Source organism: Semicossyphus pulcher, unplaced genomic scaffold, assembly GCF_022749685.1.
Source record: "Semicossyphus pulcher isolate SPU_LCO1_2020_fin unplaced genomic scaffold, fSemPul1.0.p SCAF_11, whole genome shotgun sequence".
Lineage (NCBI taxonomy): Eukaryota > Metazoa > Chordata > Actinopteri > Labriformes > Labridae > Semicossyphus > Semicossyphus pulcher.
The window spans coordinates 15,563,669-15,587,231 of NW_027211615.1; the positions used below are offsets into that span (position 1 = coordinate 15,563,669).

Sequence of the window (23,563 nt, forward strand, 5' to 3'; positions counted from 1 at the left end):
GTGTAACAGATCATTTCCATTTGACTGCTATAAGGTTTCCCAGAAAGCCGTAGTGATCAAGCCTGCACAACACAGTATAAGTCAGGTTTCAACTGTTTTTATTTTAAGGTGGCCATGTTCTTTTAGATATTCAGTTCACGGACCATCTGACTATAACTATCTGACAGAGGCTGATCAAGATGTTCTCACTACTATATGTGCAAATTAACAAACTAATCAATGAATGGATAGATAAACAAATGATGAGTATTGTATTTAAAATAAAGATCACTAATAAGTTGAAATTAAATACTGACAGGAGTAAATGAATGAATGCAAAATGAATGAATCATGCACTACTGACCTAACTTTATCTTGTGACTGTTCATACCTTTAGCAATGATATAACATAATATCAAAAGCATAATAATATGCTAACATTTTGCATTGATAATTCATTATTTAACACAAAAAACATCCTCATTAGAGATGCATGTTGTAAGGCTAAAAAAATAGATAAAATATTTAGTGCAAACATATTTTATGAACAAAATATAAATACAGTGCAATTATGACATGACATTACATGATTTTACAAAACCTGAGCTCAAAACAACAAAAGGAAAGTAAATTATATATCTGCTCCAAACTTTAAATTTCCATAGCACTTTAAGAATTAAGTAAAAGTGATACAACCTTCAAAATGCAGGAGCTCTGACACATGTTCATTATGTACAACTATACAGACTATGTTCTTCAATTCCTTTGTTAACGGAATGGTATTTTACAGTTGTAATGCTCTTTATAGGACTATTTTGTCGTTTTGATCTACCTCCACATTGCTACAGAGCGTATGAAAAAGATCTAGGTAAATAACCTGTGTATATCAGAGCAATTGAGCAGAATACACATCCTACCCAGGTTTATTTGTGTGTTAACGAAATTTCACAGAGTCAAGAAAGGTCCCCAACTTGGTGTGGAAGGGCAGTTGTTACTGGATCGCCATTGTTGCTGGGTTTATCTTTTCCTTTCATGAAGAAAGTTAGCAGCTCCCCTTTCCCTTTCACAAATATGGGCCCTCTTCGGATAAAGCGGAAGCCATAGTCCTTCAGGATGACGTAGCAGTCCTCCACCACCTGAGGGCAGACCAGAGCATAACAACTGAAGACAAAAGAAAAGGAATAACAGGAGCTGTGCAAGTGTGCTGTATGTCTGCTTTTACCTGTATGTTCCCCATCACTCCTGTGGACTCCATTCTGCTCGCCACATTCACCGTGTTGCCCCAGATGTCATAGTGAGGTTTACGAGCTCCGATAACTCCAGCCAGAACTCCACCTTTGTTCAGACCTGAGGGATTCAAACGTGGAAATATGAACATAACATGCTTGCAAAAGGCTTAAACACACACACACACATACTCCATCCACTAACCGATTCGGAGCATGAAGTTGTTGAAGGACTGCTTGTTGAGGTTGTTGAGGGTGACTTTCATAGCCAAGGCAAAGTCTGCCAGGTCTGCGAGGTGCTGCCAGCGCTCTATCAGGGCCTGCTCCTCTGGCTGTGCGACAACAACACAACTTTTACTCTTACGATCATCAGCATGAGCAGCAGGAACAGTTTAGATTAAATGTTATAATAGATTTTATACTTGTACCAAGGTAGATTTGTAAATTATAACAATGTAACACCTTGCGGTTGCAGTATCCGTTGGTGTTGCTCTCTGGAGTGAGTCCTGAGGCGGCCATGTAGGTGCTTCCTATCGTCTTGATCTTGGTGATGCAGCGGAACTCCTCTCTGTCTAGTAACTAGCAGAGAGAAAGACGGACGATCATTTAGCTGCGTGGAGTTACGGAGCCTCTGCAGGTTAATGACAGCTGGTTTTCAATATTCACAACCAACAACGGATGGGGCTCACGCTGTCGAAGTCGGAGATGATCTCATTGAGGATCCTCAGACACTCGATGCCTCCGTTGTTGATGCTCTCCTCAGTGTAGAAATCAGAAAAGTTGGGTATGGAGGCAAACATGACTCCTATTTCTTCATACGACTGGCTGTACAGCTCCTTTAATTGAAATGTGATATGCTGTTAGTTTGCACTTGTTTGTTTTGCTGCTTTTCCCCTCACAAAAAGCTCATTATAGCACTTATATGTAATTATGAAACACACCACACGATGGCACTGAAAAGCAAAGAATTGCACTATGATGAGGCACAGGGGCCGTCATTACTTTAACGATGCAATTAACAAAAGTAAATTGCTGTTTAGTTGCGTTTGATGCCTGGCATTTAAAGAGCATCATGCTGTTTTACAGTTTGTCTTCCTCTGCACTCACTGCACCCTCACATGTAAATATACTACGACTTGGCACACTCTCACATACATGTACTTACCTCATCTCTCTTCTTAGATCCCAGGAAGTGTTTGGCCACGTGCTCCGGCAGCATGTTGGTGACCAGTGCTTCGTTCCAGCGTCTCATCTCGAACACCCTCTCCTTCTGGTCGCGCACACCGATCTTCCACAGGAACAGCGTCCTGGACTGACGCTCCAACTACACACACGTGAAAAAAGGAAGGAAAGTCATATAATAATAAGATTAAGCGTGTGACAAAAACATACCATTATTGAAGTTTGATAATTAATCTGGCCTGTGACAGGAAGATTTCCTACATAGGAGCTGACTTTAATAACTGAAGTGGACATAACAGCGATGTCACACATTGGTTTGTGGAGTCAAAGCCAGAGCCAGATATGACCATATTTGGATGACAGCTTAGATAGGCAACCTACAATTCTATCCTGGTTGATGGGTCGCTGTGGTAGAGACTTGTCAATCACAGGTAGCCACGCCCTGAATCATACCCTGCTTTATCATATGTTTTACTCTAAATACTGAAAATTAAGTACCATAGTTTACAAAATGAACATCGTGCTGTATTAAAGTATTAAAGAAGACTTGAAAATATCAACTGAGATAATAAAATAAATTCACTGAAAAGGCTCATTTTCTAATCTCTCTTCATACAATCAGAGCTCTTATTGCTCCCCCTGCTGGCCATTGGAAAGAATGCAGCTTTAAAGCACCTGTAGGTCAGCTTCTCTTGAAATCAGAGGCTACATCCACTTCTAACATAGAGTCTAAGGTGTCGGTAAAATGTGATGACGTGACTCACATGGCGGGCAAAGAAGTAGAAGCCAATCATCATGACGATAATCATCATGGTCATGAGGTACTTGGACGGCACTATGGATGTTCTGGAAACACAAAGATAAAGGCAGAATAAATAATGCATAAAAACAGTGTAAACTGGACTGAACAATAAGGACATGTTAAGATAAAGATTCTCACCTGTAAGAGGCGAACTGTATGTAGTCATACAGGTCGTAGATGTCCCTCCAGCTGTAGATGTTAACGGCTCCAGTTGCAGTGACGACCAGCACCATGAGGCCCAGCTTAATGAGGTGGCTGACCTGAACCAACATGGCGGTGGCGATGAGTGACATCACAGCCATGAAGCTGTAGTGTTTTGGGTTCTCTGCACAGCCTCGGTCTCCGAGGGACTCCAACATGGGGCCTGAGGTGCTGTTGAAGACTCGCAGAGACGGAGGGATGCAGCTCAGCTGTAACATCAGAGACAAAGTGCGTGGTGTGGGCTGGGGTTTTAAAATCTGGTATAAAACGCACAAAATAAACGTATACTTTATATATTGGAGGCGCATTGTAAATAAAGGAATAGCAACAACAAATATAGCATAACACATGTTCCAAGCATTTTAGTCCAAGTGTGACCGTCACCTCCACGCGACAGCTATGACAGGAAAAAATGAATGTTCACTTAAGCATGTGTGCGATCCTGTCAAGACATGAAGGCAGTGTGTGTAACAGCGCCGCTCCTGTGGGGCCGAGACAAATGAGCCTGCAGGCAGTGAGACAGACGACTAATAGACCCCAGTGGGATTGTGCAGTCAGACACATGAAAGGCAGTGATTGTTTGATGAAGACAAAGTGGAAACACAGACACATGAGAGCTGGGTGATGTGATGGCAACATGTAAAGGACCTTGATTTTTAAGGTACATTTCTACATAGCCGTTCATTTCCAGTAGAGCTGCTTTAGCACAGTATAATTTGCTTGTTTGTGTTATATAATTAAACATGCTGTGAGAGAACACTATAGCCATATCTACCACCCCTAACCAATGGCTGCATATAAAGATGGACTCCATCTGCTCTCATTGTACAAAATTGAAGCCAAAATACCCCCCATGACGGGCGCTGCCATCTTGACCTGGTGACATTATTTGGAGCCAGAGCTGCACAGTAAATATTGGCTGGTGGAGCCGCCATCGCCACTTCCGCTAACCAAAACACACACTTAACTTACTGCAAAGATCCCGCACGCCGACGTGTTTAACAGCAGAACAGCTTCTTTGTGTTGGTCTGAAGCAGACGTTCACAGATATGTAAACTTCAATGACTGTAGTGATTGTTTTAGTTACGTCTCCTCTCGTCATTCCTCCTCTACTCTGCTAATCCGGAACAGATCGGCTGCAGGAGCCGTATTTGTCCACAGAGCTGTCAATCATCCTTTTTATAGCATCAAAAAACTAATTAAAAATAAACTTGTCAGAAAAATAAACACTTGGACATAAGTCAGCATGATAACAACTAACTATAATGACAGAAACCATGTTTGAGAAAAATGTATTTGCCTTGTATTTAGATTTTATAGTTTGACTCATGTCCCATCTGTTAACATGGAGGAGGCGGGCTTTATGACCTATACTGCAGCCAGTCAGCAGGGGGCGCCCCAAATGTTTTGGCTTCACTTTTAGGGAGCTCTAATGTTGTCCATCTTTTTATACAGTGTATGCCTCTAACACATGCATGTGTCACAATGTATCAGAGTTGTAACAAAGTGTTTTGCAGTCGTACCATGTCAGCGATCACAGCCATGGTGAGAACAAATATGGCCGCCATGGCCCATGTGTTTCTGGCCCACCGTGTGCGATCAATCCACACCGAGAAGGACACCAACCTCTTTGAAAACATCTGTGACAAACAAACAAAAATGTCAGTATCCCAAAATGTCATATTATTTAATGTAATTTTTAAATTAGCAATATCAGCTGAATAGACCAAAATCAATCTGCATCCGAAGTGGTTAAAAATGTGGTTGTTAAAGATCCAAAAGAACCGAAAAGGTTGGAAAGCATTGATCAAAGTCATAGTTGAATGAACTCTGCTTGGCATCACCACAATCACGGATGCTAATTTTGTTTTCTCACCCTGGGGAAGATAGCAGCGAGGGAGCACACTGTGAGGATAAGCAACAATACCTCTCCTATCGCCAGGGTCACATAGTTCACAGCCAACCTACAACCAAAACACACATCTTAAGTCAGTTTCTTAGTCCAACTTTACTGTAAAAAAAATCAAATACATGCAGAGAGCAAATTCATACAACGTGTGAGACCAAGTCCTATAGATGAACTTACACTGGGTCTATGAACACCTCCATTGCTGTGATGAAGAAGAGCACGATGATGCAGCAGCAGAAAGCCGCGCCGCTTCGCTTCTCCTTCTCGGAGGAGTAATGTTCCTCCAGCTTCCCGTCCAAAAAACGCAGCGACACACTGTTGATCTGATGATCCTTCATTCTGACGTAGCAAGAGGAAAAAGACTTAAAGGACTTAAGAGGGGGAAAAAACAAGACATTTATACACAGTTTTTTGTGTAACTTTATATTTAATTTCCTTCATTTTTCCTTACATTTGCTGAGTTTCTCTCTCTTGGAGCTCCTGCTGCAGTCGTCTGTTGATCACTTGTTCCTCGACCATCTTGTTCCTCTGAGGGCGGGACAATAAAAATCCAATCGCTATGATTATAAGGATATCAGATTTTTCAGAGCATGCATTTCCTGGTACTGAGGAAAAGACACAATAGTTCACCTCCTGTTTTGACTCAGTAGGTGTGGATTGAGGTGATGCTGAGTTTCCATTTGTTGCTGTAGTGTTGATCAGCTGGTTTGAATTTCTGTTGGACAATGTGCCTGGTTTCTGAGGGAGGAGAAGCAGGAAAAACATCTGTTGATGTGATATGAATAAAAAAACAGCTCTTTATTTAATGCCATATAAATCACTCACATTTCCACTGAGTCCGTTTACCATCTGCTTGGACACCAGAACCAAATATGTGTCGATGCCTTTCTCCAGCAGGTACTCGCACCGGTCCCCTCCCTCCCCCGGCTCCAGATCAAACTCTCCGCGCAGACTGTCCTTGGTGGTCTGGGATATATGCACTCTCCTGGATAAGAGGACATGTAAACATGCGTTAAAACACATTAAAGGGGGGTATTATGCTAATTTCAAGCTTCATATTTCACTCTGTGGAGTAGCTTCACATAATTTACAGTTTAAAAAACGTTTTCTCACTCTAGTGCTCTGTGCAGGCCCTCATACAGCCTCTGCCTGAAACGACTCAGTCAGCTCTGTCCCTTTAAGAAACCCCGCCCCCTACAAGCCCACTTTCTTACTCCAACATACTTTTACCTACATATTTGAAACCACTCACGTTTAGTATGGACATCCAACATTGCAGCATTATATATATGTCTCAAAATGTGAAACAGCATAATACCCCCTCTTTAAAGAAGTTGATTTCTCACAATAATAATGAAATAAAGTACTGTCTTTCTCCTACCCGGGAATTCCTCCAGATTCCATCTTATTGGCGACAGTGACATCTGTGGACCAGACGTCAAACTGCCACCTCTTCTGGCCGAGCACGCCTCCCAGCACGGTGCCTGTGTGAACGCCCACGCGCATGTCCACTTCAGTTTTCGTCTTTTCGCGCACATAGCTGAAGAAAGACAACAAAAGCCGAAGACCAATCAGTAACTGGTGCGACTGAATATTCTCTCATGTCTCGTTGGTTTTTACTACTTCCTACTTACTTCCTGTTTCAGGATTTGGCCCAAAGTTGTCCTCTATATTTGCTTTTTCTATCCTAAACTTACATTTCTTTATTTACTGTGATTCCCTGTTGTCTTATATCTGTGATACCAGCTCTACATTGTCCCTATCATTTCCACTTAGTTGTATAAATTACTTTTGTTTCCTGAATTCTTTCAGTTGTTACAGTGAAATCTTCCGTACTTACGAGATGGCATCGACCATGGCTAAACCCATCATTATGGAGCAGACAGCGTGGTCCTCTCTGAAGTCAGGAAGGCCACAGATGCAGTAGTAACAGTCACCCAGGATCTTTATCCTCAGCTGGTGATATTGCTGTGTAGCAAAGAGAAACAATGTCATGATGTAAAAAGAAGAAATCATGAATTTAAAGGAAATGGAAAATGTTAAAAAGTAAAAAAACAAGCACGTATACAGACTGCAGAGGAAACACTCACTGCTGCCAGTTTATCGAATCGGGCGAACAGTTCATTAAGCAGCTTGACGAGCTCCTGAGCGCTGCAGGCGGAGGACAGCTGGGTGAAGCCCACGATGTCAGCAAACAGGATACTGCAACAGAAGGGGTGAGGGCGCAGTGTCACATCAAACAAACTTGACAATGATCATCACAACTATTTAGAGGTTTTTAAAACTACCGACCTGACGTTTTCGTGGCGGTACATGTACATGGTGTTGAACTGCTGCTGCTGCACCCCGTTCTGATCGGCCTGGTTCTTCATCCCCTGCAGCATCTCGTCGGCGATGTGTTTGGGCAGGATGGACAGTAACAGGTCCTCCTGCACGGAGGAACAGTTAAAGAAGAGCCAGATTTATCATTTTAAGTAATGACAGGCATGAAAGAAATAATAAACCATCCGTGTGTGTGTGTGTGTGTGTGTACAGAAAATAGATCCCTGCAGCCCCCTCGAGACCCTGTCAGCTGATCAGAGGTGTTCTGGCTGGCAGGTTGGTTTTAACTGGGGGCACTTTGGGATTTACAGTATATATCCTCTATCTGTTTGTGTTCCTCCCCCTGCATCCACTTCTCACCATTATTCACCATCATTTCAACACCTCTTTAAACAACTGTAACAGGTCTTCTCTCCTTTTTATTCAATAGCCTACTTATCGGTCAATATGGAGGAAGAGCTGGGTAACATAAAAGAAAACTAAAAGCATTAAAAGGGGCAAATTATATTGAACAAAAAAAAGAACAATTAAATAATATATTACATCATTTCCTGTCTCATTTATTTGGAAAGCTTCAGAGCTAAATGACTGTACTGAATCAGGTCCCTGATGGCGTCTCTGCTGGTGCAAACAAGAGTCGCTCTAATCACCCTGTTAGCCCTGAGCTGTGGAAAACACGCTGTAATGAGGAAGCACAGGATGTTCTATTTCACAGGTGTGTTTGCCCAAAATTAGGAAGTGTATTATCTCATTAGTATATGTGCGATGGTGTATGTGTGTGCGTGTGTAGGCCTCACGTACCTGCTGGGTGCCTTGTTCCTCCAGTGTGAGTTTGACCTCCAGTGACTGACGGGCCTCCAAAAAAGCCGTCCTGTACTTCCTGTCCGCCATGTAGTATGACATCACACCCACCAGGGCCGAGCACAGGTACAGCATGACGTTGGCAAGGAGCTAAAGGGGTTATTAAAATATCGTCTGTAATTCTCAGGTCATGCTGAAGACCAGCTAACAGGTGGAGACAGTAGGAATAGACTTGAACAACATTTTAAGCAACCGATTAGGTCAACTTTTTAAGGAAAGCAAGTTTTCCTTCTCTGATTGACAGGCTTTCAACATAAAGGTCAAATGTCAGGTGTAAATCCAATGTTATAAAGAAATATAAATATTTAATATACAAACTTAAGGTGTACAAATGTATTATAATGTGTATTATATAAAGTAAATTATCAACCCACTGAATGTTGTTTTTGCAAACAAAGGTCCTATTTCAACCTTTAAATCGCAGGTGCTAAGTCATTTAGGGGCCATATTTACCTGTCTCACCAGCATGGGCCCCTGCAGGTTGTCCTTAAACCCCTGAGCCACAGTGACCCCCAGCACCAGCGTGTGTATCCCGCAGGAGAGCGCCGTGAGCAACAGCAGCGGCACCAGGTTCAGAGGGAGCGTCAGGAAGCATGAGAAGCTGAAGAAGGCCTGCCACCCAACTGAGTCGCTAGCTTGGGTAAAACGCTCATTATTCAGACACATGTAACACAAAACGTGGACGGTTATCATCAGCCACAGTATGTGCGGCACTGCTCCGCGCCACACCGGTGACGCAGGGAGTTTCTGTAACCAGCAAAGCACGTAGAGGACTACATCCGCTGCCAAACCCACCGCTGCGACCACCACCATCGCCAATTTGTCCTCAGTGTAAACTACAGCACACATTATTATGATAAAACTGTTAAAAAGAGCCGCAAACATCACCAGCACGAGCAGGTTCTCCTGTCTCTGCCGGCGGAAGTAGTTTTGGTAAATTCTCTCTAGTGACTCTGGTGTGAAAGTGAGGCGAACTGCTCGCGGCAGGCAACTGCAGCAGCTCGGCTGGAGCACGGTCACCTCGCGCGCACGACCCGCCGCCTGGCTGGAGTCACTGGGAACCTGGACCGAATACTCCACCGAGTACTCGGCAGACTGCTCCGTGTCTGTAGTGTGGACCCGGTTCAGAGCCATGTTGGTTTAGTAAACGGGGTCCTCTTGAAGAAATAATGCTGTTCCTAAAGTGCGAAGAAGAACCCATGGAAAAGTTGTGTTGCGTCCCATATTTGTGCTACTTTTTCAAGCGACTTTTTTGTGCAAAAATCCATCCATGTCAATCAAAAACATGCCACTGCAGCTATTAAACACTCTTTCAATGACTAATCCAGATTTCCACAATGAACACTCGCTCTTATTTTGAAATTACTCCAATGTTTCCTCATTGTATGGTCCCATTTAATTCCTTAAAAGTGTGTTTCATTCTCAGAGCTTCTCCCAGACTTGGTAAGCTGGTGGGGTCCCCCGGCTGTTTCAGTGGGAAAACTTCTTGCAACCTCTCCTTCCCTGCTGCTGAAGTCCTGCGTGCTGCCATCATAGACCAACAAAATCCTGAGCCACAGGTGGATATCCATTTCCATACCACATGTCATTTTTTTTAGAGATGTAAATATAGTGCATAGTTAGGAGGGCATCTTATTTTGAAGTATAAATCCATATTCTTCGCACACAGGTGTCAATGTAAGATGTTCTTCAGTCTCCTGATGTTATTCTCTGCTCTTCTCTCCTCCCACTCCCCCCTCCTCTCTCTCTCTCTAAACACCAAGTCCTCTGTTACTGTTGCTAAGATGAAACCAAAGTAACTGACTGTGGCAATCATGTCTTGGGAAATGCGGCTTTGATGGTGTGAAGTGGTGAGGAAAAGAGAAGAGATCATTACTTAGCAAAATTAGACACAAGCGACAATTTCTCCGATCCTTTAGTGTTTCTCTACAATTGGCTCCAAGAATTTGAAAATGTAGTGAGTAAATACACAAAAACAAGCTTGATTGACATTTATGATTCATTTTATTCAACACTGGTTGTGACAAAAAACATGTTTATGACACAATTGTCAAGTTTGCAAATGTGCTTTTTATGTAAAATCAGTAGCTTTGAAGGCAGCGCATCACATAATAAAAGCTAAATTAAAGTCAATTCATTTAAATTAAAACATTTCCTGTCGGTTTGCGTTTGTGATAATTCAAAAACATCCATCTGCTCTCATACACACTCAATCAAATTGTCAATCAGTCTCTGTGCTCGCTCTCTTTCACTGGTGATTTCCCTATCATCCCACTAAGAGTACTTCCTAAAGCCACCATTATGGCCACCACAACGCCTACAGCTCCCAGCCTCCCCAGAGAGGCGGTACCCAGCGCTGCCGCCCCGAGTGCCCCAGCTCCGATAGGCGCTGCTGCCGCAGTGACCGTCTCCATGCCAATTCCTTTAATTAGCTCTGGCCCCGTGAGAAGGCCTCTTTGAAGATTCACCTGCGTGTTGAATGGGCTCTTTGGTGCACCCAGGATAAAGCCCCCCACTGCAACGAGAGTTATTGTTATAAGTTCTGGTGTCGTCAGCACGGAGGTCTTCAGCGCTAAACCTCGCGTTGCAAGAATTACACCACCTACAACTGAAGCTAGAAGTGCTAAAGTGGAATTCCTAGCCCCGAATGCTTGTTTTGCTGCAACACTTGCAGCTCCGAGGGACACCCCTGCAGCTGTAGCGGCTCCTAAAGTTCCCCCCGTGCTGCTTCGGGCCCCAAGAGAAGAAAACACAACGGCTCTCAGGGCAAGTGATGATATTACAGCAGCTCCTACGGCCACCTTCCCAGCCACTTCTTGCCCCAGTCCTACCATGGCCACTGTTCCCAGACCGGCTCCCAGCAGCCCTGCAGACAGAAACGCCACCCAGAGGACCGACTCCAGCATCAAAACTACCTCATCTTCAAGCCCATATCCCGCTACACCTGCACATACACCCACAAAGAATCCTAAAATCCCAACAAACACAGAGTAGAAGAAAATCCTCTCCAGAAACTTGCACCCGGATTTAGATTGCGGCCTTTGTGGCTTCCTCTCTGTCAGAGCCTTCCGGAGGGCACAGAGCACAGAGATGGTAAATCCCATGCTAACGAGTCCAGCTATGACACCCAGTCTCCCATAAACGACACTGAGGTAAAGCGTGGTGAAGATGAGCAACAAGGCTGTGGTCATGTCGTTAATGTTGGAGTACGAGTACACCACAAGGACCAGAATGCCTTGGGCTGAAATGTAGATCCAAGGTGGAAGAAGGCCCGCTAAAACACCGGTTCCAACAGCACCCGACACAATCGATGCTCCTGCTGTAACCTCCAGGAACCACGGCAAACTCACTCCAACTTTGGCACACAGCTTCATCACCATGGCAGCGAGGAGGAAGCCGCTGCCCAGAGAAATGAGCACAGAGGTGAAGACGAGGCACGACGTCACCACACCGACACTCGTGGACCCGGCTCTTCCTGCAACCAGAGTTGCAGCGTTCCGCAGGACGTCATCTTCAATGAGTGAGGGCTCGACTGCAAATAGTGCAGCTTCTCCGAAAGCAAAGCCTGCTGCTGCACTCTGGAGGATCGTCTTCACTGTACACGAAACACCTAGGAGGGGTAAAGACAGGAGGATTAAGGTTAATAAATGTATAAAAACTAGCACTTCCTAGCCTGTGAAACAGTTATATATGTTTTGCTGCAGCTCTGACAAAATGGCCCTGTTGCAAAGACTACAAACTAAAAAACTTTCTCTACATACTCTGGAACATACTGATTGATTTAAGCATTACCCTGACAACAGAAGATGAAAGATGAAACTAAGTTGCATTTTGGGAAATGTAGGATGCATTGTTTTTGAAATATGAACTACAGTATATTCTTATTTCCTTTTTTCTTTTTGTTTTCATGTTTTCATTCTTATTTATTTCATTCTGTGGATTTAAAACTTTGTAATAATTGATTTTTATAACTGCTATTAGATTATTGTGAATTTTATTGTATAGCATAAAGAGTAGTATAATAAAAAAAAGAGATGTCATACTTTTAACTTCACTACATATTTTCTGAAAGGTATAGTTAGCGGTTGCTTTGCACATAATGGTAAAAAAAGGATGTTTATGATTACATTTTCAAACTGCACATTATTATATTATACATAATAGAAAAGTACTTCAAATAAACTGTTTTCCCCCAACTGCTTTATAATGCTTTCGAAATAATAAAGCATAATATTCCTAGTCATACAATAACTCCCAAAGTTGTCATTCTAGGGTAGAAATACTTTTACAATTTGTGATCAGAGTACGCATGACTTAACTTGGAGTCCATTAATATTGTGGTTTTGCTACTTTTACTTGTCTGTGTCTGAATACTTCTTCCACCCTGTGTATTGACAGACTGTTCTTATCATGCCATAAACTGCTCCTGTTCCTTTAAGAGGAAAGAGAAACCACTTCAGCGTGTCCATGCTGAAACTTAAAACCAGGAAGTCTGTCTGAACTAAGAAAGAACAACAAACATTTCAACAGACTGTTTCACTACGTATCTGTGTCCGTACAGATTATCTCTGTAATAAAAGTTACTTTAACTCTGTCAGTACTCTGGTTTCTTTCAAGTATCACAACATCAACTCTGCTTCATGGCTGCAGCTTTTACATCCTCTTTATACATTAACTGTGGGTTATCTCACAGTGACGTGAAAGCAGCTGCATGGATATTTGATATAGTGTTAAAATTCTTCAGTTTAGTTTCTCCTGTGGTCATTTTTTGCAGTGTATTTTAAGTAATCTTACCCAGGCTTGTTTCTGCCATGGCTCCCTGTGGCTCACTATGCATCGAGCTCAGAGGCTCCTCCTCTTCCTGTTGGATGTCACTTTGACCTACAGTGGGTGGAACCAACCAGGGAAAGCATTGTTAGTGAGCATAAAACTACCTATAACAATCTATGATGGACCTATGAGGTTAAATATTGACCATTTTAACGATAGCTTTTGAAACAACTCCTCGTCTTTGCAGACGGTCAGCCAGTTAACATCTCTCGTATCACATATTCACAACCCCAATATAAAATGGTAAATAAAGTATTATTTAACTCTGTTTATGACTTAAAACCTCAATCGAGATTCAAATATGAATAGGGTTATAAATAGTTGCAATGGTAGAAATAACTTCTTTTTCTTGTCTAAGTGCACCTGTTGGTTTAACAGTGTTAGTTGGACCTAGCATGCTGAAAGTTTTGTAGCCTGTAGGACAGCCAGAATGGCACTGTATTGGTTTCCGTACCACGCGCTTGCACACTGGGCCAGCACAGAGCCATTTCATTGTGTTTTATAAGTAGGGACATCCAAGAGGGCACCTTAGTGAAGCGTTCCTTTCTCTATAGATTTTTTGTGCTGACTGGTGGTTGTCAATGACATCACAAATGATAACTCTTGGTCAGTTTGGTTGTATATTTGTGGTTGTGTGTGTGTTTGTGTTTGCACTACTGCAATAGGACTCTCATCCGTTCTAAGATACATCAGCCCTACATGTTTTCGCAGAGTGACCTCAACCTGGCAGTTAAGATACAATAACTCTGAGCGATCCAACTGAGGCCCATGCAACTCATATTGATGTATAAACTTAATAGTAATACACTTCAAGCAGTTGTGTTTTTGCTCTGTACATCAGTTTATAAGGGTGTGAACTGATAACAGAATTCAGATCATCTTTTAAAAGCTTCTTAAGTTCATATCTTCCTTTAATTATAATTTGCCGTTATTAACTTAGTTTAAAATGTATGTTTGGTGACATTTATATTTATTTTCGTCACATTTTCTTTCAAGAATTATTTTTTGCTGTGATTTAGGCTGCTGAAATGCAATACTGTTGCACACTTCAGCTTTTATGTAGGCCTACACATTTGCACTTACACTTTTTCATACATAAATATGCCAATAGTTTGTCCACTTACCTTTTAGAAAATAGAGCAAAATGTATCAATAGGAAAACGTATTACCATCTCCAACTGCTAACTTGATGCATCCTTGTATACTGAATGTATGCTGATGGCTTTTAAGAAAGGTGATTCGTGACTTGAAGGGGTCTCACAAATTGATAAAAGAGCTTAGCTAAACTTTGACGCTAGATGAAGATTTTCCACAATGTAGCATTCCAAATGTTTTATTCAACTTTTATATAACTATTCTGTATAGCATTAGTAAATCCTCATAAAACCATTCAGCATATAACCGTCGTAGAAATGCTGCCTGGATCAAAGCGATACCATTTTTTTTATAAGCCGTAAAAGAAAAGTGCTGATTAAAGGAACGTAAAGGGACTGAGGCGAGTAAAAACAATAATGGGACGCGGCACCTTTTCCCTTCGACTTCCTGCTTATTGGTCAGCTGACGAGGCACGTGACTGTGGCTTCCTTTCCTGTTGGAGCTCAGTTTATTTCTTCAGAGACTACTGGGAGTTTATTACGGCATTAATTTACTCAGACATCTGAGCGGAGTGAAGATAAGAGCAGAGAGTCGGAGATTGAGGAGACTTGACGCTGCTTCCTCTTCCTTCTTACTGCATTTTCTCTGAATTTCAGTGAGTACGTTTGTGTTTTCAAAGGTGGTAAGTGTATGCTAGCAAACAGTGGCTGTTGAACTTTCTAAATGTAAAATTTTTGGGTCGCTATTCTTTACTGGATTCTTCTATAGTAAAAAAAAAAGCTACAGTTTAGAGCCAGGTACGAAGCTTAAATAAAATGAGGTGATAATAAGTGTTCTTTTATAATGCAGGTTTATTTCTACATATTTTATACAGAACCTTTATAAAGTACCTGGTGTTCATTTAGTCAGCTGATTTTGTAAGAGTGCATGATGAGAGAAGTCACCTGGCAGGTTGTGTCTAATCTTTGCCACAGTCACACCCAGTCAGGTGAGCCTCAGCAGGTGTGTGGAAGAGATCTCTTTTATTTGGCACTCACACAGTTGGTACTGGCAGTTTTCACATATATGCAACCTTATTTTTGTCATCCAGTGTACAGAACTGCAAGTGAGTGGTATTTTTTTTTCTCTGCAGGAATGCATTTGGCTGTGGTTTTATTTGCCTTGGCGCTCACTGCGACCACCTTGGCCCTCGACAATGGAGTGATGAGGACCCCTCCGATGGGCTGGTTGGCATGGGAGCGGTTCCGCTGTGACATTGACTGTAAAAACGACCCCAAGAACTGCATCAGGCAAGCATGCATCTTATAAATATCACACACTGAGATCTCACGAAAGCCTCTCTTAAAAAGCTGGTGTATTCCACATAATTGTCAAGTCCTGGGATGGATTTGTGTATATATTTGTGTATACACAGTAAATTCAGTTGATAATATTTTTTGCTACACATCAGTTTGTCAACAGCTTTGATGTCACAACAGAAAAAACTATCTTAATCAATATCTAACTTCCATGTCCTGGTTTAAATCAGGTTTGTGAGATGTAATCTTCAAATAACTGAAGGATGGGAGCAAACATAACTTCCAGCCAATCACACGGATGCTCTTGAGTAATACTACGGTTGTGTTGATGGACAGCAAACATATTGTTTGAGTGCAGACGTAGGCGTGGAGCTCTGGAAACCAAACCCGTTTTGTGGCAACAATAAAAATCCTTGTGAACAAATGTCATCAATGTATTGAACAATGTGCTGTGTAAATGATGAACAGGTTACGATGCTCTTTGTGCTCTTATCATTCAAAGCCACAGTGACATTGTTTAAATGAATTTGTTAAAGCTTTAATTTATTTTATACAACAACAAAGTATCAAATGTTCCATGTGTAAGGAGCTAATCTGAGCTGTTGCAACTTTACTGTATTGTTTCACTCTTCCCACTCTAAAAGCCACCTTTGCACTACTTGCTGAGCACTAAAGAGCAGACAGACACAGTAAGCGAATAGCAGTCGAGCATATGCAGCTAAAGAGTCGGATATTTTTCTTAGGAGATGGTGGAGACCAAAAACAAGGCTAAATGAGTGAATATTGGTGTGCAGTCATAATGTCCTTTATCTTATCCAGCTCTCATTTCTTTGATCTCATGAGGGCATCGAGAAAGGTAAAAGGTAAAAGAATACTGCTGTGTGTAGAAGCCCAACTGCACTTAGCTTGGATTAGCCGAGTGACTGCTTTGGTGAAAATACAATGTTCTAAAGTTGGACTACAAAAAAGTATCTATCACTTAATGCAATGTCGCCATGTTCTTTCATGAAGGCACATAAACGGGGACAAAAAAAAAGACTATTGCCAAAGTGTTTATAGTGTACGGAGCAGTGTGGTCACTCAGGTCCTCTGGCATTTGTTAGCTGTTCCAAAGTACACGACTAAAACCTCTGGTGGAGGTGTTGAAATCTCCGAACATAAACTTTAAACGACTGCAGCGAGGCTTTGGATTAATAGTGGTTTATAGACATTATTACTTAAGTCATTTATGGTAGAAAAATCTTATTTAATTGAACTGCAAACAAACTTCACACTCACAGTAAAAGACTTCTTATTAGCTGTAGACGAAAACAAGGAACATGTTAGAGATATGAGCCGTCACCAACGTAATTAAAATACCAGAAATCACTGGTAATTCATGTAGGAAAGCAGGTTTGAATTGCACTAAACTGTATTAAAAAATTTCACACAAATAGAGTTCGATTGATTAAAGTTTGAAATTTAAATAATTGATTTTAATTACCAAAACCAGAGTGCTCAATTCACCCTCCTCATTTGTCTACATGACTCCCAATAAGTGTAATTGTGTAAAAAAGAATTGTTTAATTCCTGCAAATCTACTGCTAGTTTTCATGAATGTCTGAGAGGTGCGTCGCTTTAAATGTTGCTGCAGCAAGGAACTGTGGGACATCATTTTCTCCTTTGATAAATGAGATAAGAAAGGAAGCGTTGCAACCACTTTCCTTAGCATTGAGAGATTTCCAACCGCTCTTGTTATGGCTGCAACTTACAGGGTCATTTAACTCAGTTAGGAATCTTTGAAGCAGAAAGCACCACGTGACCGCAGCCTTTGACATCAGATGGCCAAAAACACAACTTCAAATAAATGCTAATGCTGCTCTTTGACTGCTAGATATGAAAATAGGCAACAGTTTGATGAGAATTCAACATATCAGATTAAAAGCATCTTTCAACCTCTCTTTTCAATGCCCTAAAGTGGCTAAAAAGTGTTTAAGTATTCGTCATGAGACATTTCTGCCTCCTTCTAATGACTCATTTCTGTCTTTGTTCCAGTGAGAATCTGTTCCTCGACATGGCAGACAGACTGTCAGAGGACGGCTGGAAGGAACTGGGCTACGTCTACGTGAACATCGACGACTGCTGGTCCTCCATGGAAAGAGATAAGCAGGGCCGGCTGCAGGCTGACCCTAACAGGTAACGGTATATATATTTAGTGTATACTAAATGCTTGTATAGGCCGGGTCCACCCACCCACACCTAGACACACACAGAAAATCCATTGTTCCTCAGTGCAAACAGTAATGTGTAACTTCTAAGTCAATAAAACTGAGGTGTTTGCAGTGTGACTGTCATGCAGTCATATGACTGAGAAAAGACCTGAGTCAGTTACTTCATTAGTGGGATGTATATTGTTAAAATGCAGCCTCAGCACAAGGATGACCTCCCTCCAAGATGTGGTGGAAAAAGTCCAGACAGACAAAAACTGACAGAATTATTTTTATTATCCTAAAAAAGGAACTGAAGGATTCATGACAAAATATGGGACGAATTGAGTCTCAACTGATTTAGAGCAGTTTGTCAGCTGCATAGTGTATTTTCCCCGAAACAAAATAGAGCCTAATCAGTATACTTCTTTGTGCAACTGAATATGCACTCAAACAGTAAAGTATAACATTATAAAATCACCTTCTGCTTCCTTTAGGTTCCCAGGAGGGATCCACAAACTGTCCCGCTACTTGCACGACCGAGGTCTGAAGCTGGGAATCTACGGGGACATGGGCACCCACACCTGCGGGGGCTACCCCGGCACCCCACTGGACAAGATCGAGATCGACGCTCAGACCTTCGCCGACTGGGAGGTGGATATGTTCAAATTTGACGGCTGTTACTCTAACGCCACAGAGCAAGAGAAGGGTAAGAGCAGGAGGAGAAGGGACTGTGTGTTGAGATGTTGTTGTTCATCGTGTTTGACTGATTTCTCTCCTGGACAGGTTACCCTCTCATGTCAAAGGCTTTAAATGCTACCGGACGTCCTATTGGCTACTCCTGCAGCTGGCCTGCTTATCAGGGGGGCCTGCCACCTAAGGTATGATCAGGATGTCTTACATTGAGAACCTCTTTTATCCCATTGGACGTAGCATTGTTGTGTGGATTAACGTTAGCGTTAATATCCACAGCTTATATTTGTACTTTGCCACCATGTGATTCATGGTTTCAGGTGAACTACACTCAACTGGGAGAGATCTGCAACCTGTGGCGTAACTATGGCGACATCCAGGACTCTTGGGACAGTGTGCTGAACATCATCGACTGGTTCTCTGAGAACCAGGATGTCCTTATACCTGCAGCCGGACCTGGAAGGTGGAACGACCCTGATATGGTCAGTTTAACGGATACAATAACTGACACTAGATTCACATATTTACTTTTTAATATTTGCTCATCATACTATCAATAAGGTTGGGGTGCACAAATGGTAGAGGCCGACAACAAAAGCATCTTTTTCATCCCATTGGTTGCAGACCACAATGCCTTTGAATTCTGCAGCCAATCAATCAAAGCAACAATCGGAACACAAACTGAGCTAAGTGTGATTTAGCGGAAGGCTAGGCTAGGTAACTAGTTCCAACATCCAATTAAAATAGCAGCCATCTTTTTGTTTGTTTATGAATGTGTAAATGTTTGTGATTGGCCCGACCAGAATCAGGGCAGATGAAGGGCTGACCGGCCCTACTCTGCCTCTGATTAGCTAGAAGTCTTCACGGTTGTTGGTTTGATTGGTCATGTATGAGAAGTGAGATTTGTTAGGGTTAGGCCAAGAATATCAGGATAAGCCATTAAGCCAATCAGAGGCTGAGGAGGGCGGGTCAGGGCAGGGCCGTGCAAAAACATGAGCTCATAGGTGTGTCTGGTTGGATCTCATTGTAGTTCATCTTTCCTGATTGTTATATTTTTGCCCTCCACAGCTGATTGCCGGTGACTTTGGCCTCAGCATGGATCAGTCCCGCTCTCAGATGGCTCTGTGGGCGATCATGGCTGCTCCTCTCTTCATGTCCAACGACCTGCGCACCATCAGCAGCGGGGCCCGCAGCATCCTGCAGAACAAGATGGCCATCAGCATCAACCAGGACCCCCTGGGCATCCAGGGCAGACGTATTGTAAAGGTGATAAACTTTTGTATGGATTTAGCAACTTCTTGCTAGTTCTCAAGCACTCTACTCATACCTTGTGTGACCACTCACATTATCCCATTCATTTCTTTCTAACAGGAGAAGAGTGGCATTCAAGTGTTCCAGCGCCCGCTGTCGAACGATGCCAGTTCGTTGGTGTTCTTCAGTCGTCGTACTGACATGCCCTACCGCTACCAGACGTCCCTCAGCAAACTCAACTACACCGCCGGCAGCTACAAGGTCAGTCTATAAACCGTTCCCAGAAACATCTTATTCAGATGTGTGGTTAAAATGACACATGAAGATATTTAATTGAGGCATTTCACTTAATCATCTACGGGCAATTGAGTTGAATTCCTTACTTTATTATTTATAGGATTTCAATTATTTACCAGAACAGTTTTTTTTAGGTCTAATTTACATAAAAGACAAAGATCCCTCAGTGCACAGTTACGCTTAGCAACAGCCTTGGAGACCAGCAGTTTTATTGCCACTTTCTGTGTGAGCTAGGGGACATTGAGAATGTCGGTGCCATCCAATGGTACTCTTTCCTAAAATTACTTGTATTTATGCTGCTTTCTTTTGGCTGGACAAAAATGAAAAACTGAAACAGTGCTGAAACCAATGACTATATATAAAGATGGACAACATGGATCCACCTGCACTCATTATACAAAATTGTAGCCAAAAGAGTTGTGCTGTAGCGATTGGCAGGTAGAGCCGCCGTAGCCACTTCCGCTAACCAAAACACACACTTAACTTAACGAAAAATGTGGCAAAGATCCCGCACGCCGTGGTATTTAACAGCAGAACAGCTTCTTGTGTTGGTCTGAAGCAGACGTTCACAGATATGGAAACTTCAATGACTGTAGTGATGTTTTAGTTACGTCTCCTCTCGCCTCTACTTTGGTAATCCAGAACAGATCGGCTGCAGGTGCTGTATTTGTCAACAGAGCTGTCAATCATCCTTTTTACAGCATCAAATAACTAATTAAAAATAAACTTGTCAGAAAAATAAACACTTGGAAGTAAAGCAGCTTGATAATAACTGACTATAATGACAGAAACCATGTTTGAGAAAAATGTATTTGATGTGTATTTTGATTTTATAGTTTGACTCATGTCCCATCTGTTAACATGGAGGAGGCGGGCTTTATGACCTATACTGCAGCCAATCAGCAGGGGGCGATAGAGAGGGTTTGGCGTCACTTTTAGAGAGCTGTCATGTTGTCCATCTTTTTATACAGTCTGTGACTGAAACCTTTTATTGTAGCAGATTTTATTTGCCAAGTTTCAGAGGAAAGACACATTTTTTTTAAAGATGGAGCTTTAAAATAACATGTAGTTTTGTCATGTAATGAAAAGTTTGACAACTGTAAAATGTATTTTTGGTGTCTTGTAAACCTGTGAAGTTTGGGCACTTCATGTGCATGATAAGAAAATGAAAATAATGAGATAAATCATTCAGTCTGGCCAACAGGACTGTACTGTATCCTGGCATTCCATGTCTGTTTAGACAGGCACTCTTCTCAACATGATTGACAGCTCCTAAACACCATTGGTCCACATTTTCCATGTATTTTTTAAAATCAATATTAAGCTCATGTTGAATGCATGCAATTTTTTTTGCGACTGATTGTTACGTCAGGTATTAAATTATAGGTGGTTTAAGTGCAAAAATAAATTGTTTTATTTTGAAATGTGTTGATCAAATATTAATGCATTTCTCTCTCCTTCAGATCTATGACGTCTTCACTGAGAAGACCGTGATGCTGAAAGACTCCACTGAGTTCGTGGTGTCTGTGAACCCCACAGGTGTGGTCATGTGGTACGTCTCTGCGCCCGCCAAACAGAACCGGCGCCATTTCTTTGTGGGTGGCAATCCCAGAGGACCTGTCTACAATGGTGATGAAAACTCCATCCCTCAAGTCTTCCTCTGATCACTGTTTCTGACTCAATGCAGTGACTCTTGATAGCGTGTTGCACTTAAAGGACTTCTCTTCTTAACCATGATTGTGTTATCTCAAAAGCAGTGCACCATCTAGTCCACATCATGAAACCACTGTGAACTCAGGGACGGACGTTTTTCATCTACTTATGTCACTAATCTGAAGTCATTCATGCGATGCTTCTCTTGAATCCTGCACATGCAGCATCAATCCTAAGCAAGTCTCTAAAATTCAGCAAGCTTGATCATTTTGGGAGGATAGCAATGGTTTGGGAGACAGGTGAAGAGAGCTGATGATTGATTGAAATATCTCTTGGTAAGATCGACAAACCTGGAAAACTCTTATTTTAAGGAAGCTGGATCATTCTTCCAAAAGTTCACAAGAGAGTATGATTTACATGAAAGTTGTGCTTTATTAAAGGATGTTCACCTGTTTTGTTGCATTGCTCAGGATGATTTTTATGGATGTATGTTTCAGAAATTAAGGTTTTTATAAGAAATTATAAAGTGAAATATGTGCTTTTGTTTTGGCTGAAATAAATCATACATTTTACTATTCAATCTCTTTCTTTTAATGCTTTTTACCCAGAGCAACTCTTTGCCTGTATAGGACTCCGGGTTGTCCATCAGTGATTACATGCTGCCCCGAGAACGCTGAAGGATCCCGTTGAGTCTACTTTAAAGACAGCTGAGACTGTGATGTCGATGTGATCGACAATGGTTTCACTTCAACCTTTTGAAACCTTTTTTTTGGTTCATGTATTTTTGAAATGCTCGTAGGCCATTGTTCACTTCAAGCTTTCACTTCAAGCTTTCACTTCCTCATAGCTCTGTCTCATTTTATTGTGGTTTTAAATTCTTGATCTGCCACTTGTATCAATGGAGACAAAAGCAAAGAAAAAGGAGGTGCTTTCAGACAAAGATTTCAGCAATATCGCATGAGAGGGAGTAATGCTTACAGCCTTGTGCCTACGACCGAATCACAGCTGTACTGATATTCAGCACAACATCACGACCTTGAGTGTGATATCGCTTTTATACAACACTTATACCAGCGGGAAGTAATAGTAAAAAGTAATAATCAACAACAGATAACCTTTTGCTCCAAAACTTAACTGAAACTGGACTGTTGTTGCCGAGCAACCCAAACATTCTCCTGCACTCTGTGTCTACAGGTACCACGGATCACGTGTTTTATATCATGTACATCTATCTGTTTGTTTAAATTCATCATAACACAGTAAAATAAGAGTCTGCTGTGTGATTCAGAGGTACCAGCTTGATTAATGTAGGCATACACGGTCTGCTGTCATGTTAATCAACACTGTTCAGAACACCTGGCTGAGGCGGAGTGATGTACTCTATATCGGCACTCATGGAATGCCTCTTGTCCAATCAGATTACTTGGTTGGAGCTAACTGTTGTATACACACAAACATCATTATATAGTTATTGGTATAGTGAAAAACCAAAACTCTGCACAGGCACACGTCCATACTACACCAGCAGAGGGCAGCGCTGCTCTTCAGGCTGTGTGCATCTGACAACAGCCACATCTGCTGCCAAAAAACGCACCTGCTGAGGAGCACAAGGACAGTCAGCCCACTCTGCTCAGTCAATTATCTGTTATGATTCAATGACATCACCTCCCATTTTCACAAATGAACACCAATGTATCAACTGATGTTATAATCTATTTTGGCCTTTGTTGTTCTAATCTCCTCACCTGTGTCCGTCCTCTTTTGATTCGTCATTGTTT

At 41.9% G+C, this 23,563-nt stretch overlaps 3 protein-coding genes across 3 annotated transcripts; 1 reads left to right on the forward strand and 2 right to left on the reverse strand.

The window, feature by feature from the left end:
* Nucleotides 1–743: 743 nt before the first annotated feature.
* On the reverse strand, nucleotides 744–9,616 carry LOC138613477 (adenylate cyclase type 3-like). Its single transcript, XM_069687165.1, has 20 exons — nucleotides 8,936–9,616; nucleotides 8,423–8,572; nucleotides 7,592–7,728; nucleotides 7,390–7,501; nucleotides 7,140–7,267; nucleotides 6,681–6,839; nucleotides 6,125–6,284; nucleotides 5,930–6,037; nucleotides 5,751–5,827; nucleotides 5,477–5,638; nucleotides 5,267–5,354; nucleotides 4,914–5,030; nucleotides 3,328–3,599; nucleotides 3,152–3,233; nucleotides 2,371–2,529; nucleotides 1,895–2,041; nucleotides 1,668–1,784; nucleotides 1,411–1,537; nucleotides 1,202–1,326; nucleotides 744–1,115 (listed from the first exon to the last, which is right to left on the reverse strand). The coding sequence occupies exons 1-20, from the start codon at nucleotides 9,614–9,616 to the stop codon at nucleotides 933–935; spliced, it is 3,291 nt and encodes a 1,096-aa protein (XP_069543266.1). The 3' UTR covers nucleotides 744–932.
* Nucleotides 9,617–10,489: 873 nt separating this feature from the next.
* Nucleotides 10,490–14,461, reverse strand: LOC138585315 (uncharacterized). Its single transcript, XM_069657604.1, has 3 exons — nucleotides 14,437–14,461; nucleotides 13,277–13,363; nucleotides 10,490–12,092 (listed from the first exon to the last, which is right to left on the reverse strand). The coding sequence occupies exons 2-3, from the start codon at nucleotides 13,317–13,319 to the stop codon at nucleotides 10,708–10,710; spliced, it is 1,428 nt and encodes a 475-aa protein (XP_069513705.1). The 5' UTR covers nucleotides 13,320–13,363; nucleotides 14,437–14,461; the 3' UTR covers nucleotides 10,490–10,707.
* A 452-nt stretch (nucleotides 14,462–14,913) lies between these two features.
* Nucleotides 14,914–22,141, forward strand: LOC138584367 (alpha-N-acetylgalactosaminidase-like). Its single transcript, XM_069656584.1, has 9 exons — nucleotides 14,914–15,062; nucleotides 15,540–15,696; nucleotides 17,740–17,880; nucleotides 18,389–18,600; nucleotides 18,678–18,772; nucleotides 18,905–19,066; nucleotides 19,653–19,850; nucleotides 19,956–20,096; nucleotides 21,596–22,141. Exons 2-9 carry the CDS (start codon nucleotides 15,542–15,544, stop codon nucleotides 21,794–21,796), a joined length of 1,305 nt encoding a protein of 434 aa, XP_069512685.1. The 5' UTR covers nucleotides 14,914–15,062; nucleotides 15,540–15,541; the 3' UTR covers nucleotides 21,797–22,141.
* Nucleotides 22,142–23,563: the final 1,422 nt, after the last annotated feature.

Coding starts and splice junctions, on each gene's coding strand:
- LOC138613477 (XM_069687165.1), bottom strand. CDS start 9,616: ATGGCTCTGAACCGGGTCCACACTACAGACACGGAGCAGTCTGCCGAG. Junction 7,729..8,422: donor AGGAACAAGGCACCCAGCAG/GTACGTGAGGCC, acceptor TCCTCCGTGCAG/GAGGACCTGTTACTGTCCAT. Junction 2,530..3,151: donor TCTACTTCTTTGCCCGCCAT/GTGAGTCACGTC, acceptor ACGTGTGTGTAG/TTGGAGCGTCAGTCCAGGAC.
- LOC138585315 (XM_069657604.1), bottom strand. CDS start 13,319: ATGCATAGTGAGCCACAGGGAGCCATGGCAGAAACAAGCCTGG. Junction 12,093..13,276: donor CATGGCAGAAACAAGCCTGG/GTAAGATTACTT, acceptor TACCCCTCCTAG/GTGTTTCGTGTACAGTGAAG.
- LOC138584367 (XM_069656584.1), top strand. CDS start 15,542: ATGCATTTGGCTGTGGTTTTATTTGCCTTGGCGCTCACTGCGACCACC. Junction 15,697..17,739: donor GACCCCAAGAACTGCATCAG/GCAAGCATGCAT, acceptor TCTTTGTTCCAG/TGAGAATCTGTTCCTCGACA. Junction 18,773..18,904: donor AGGGGGGCCTGCCACCTAAG/GTATGATCAGGA, acceptor TCATGGTTTCAG/GTGAACTACACTCAACTGGG.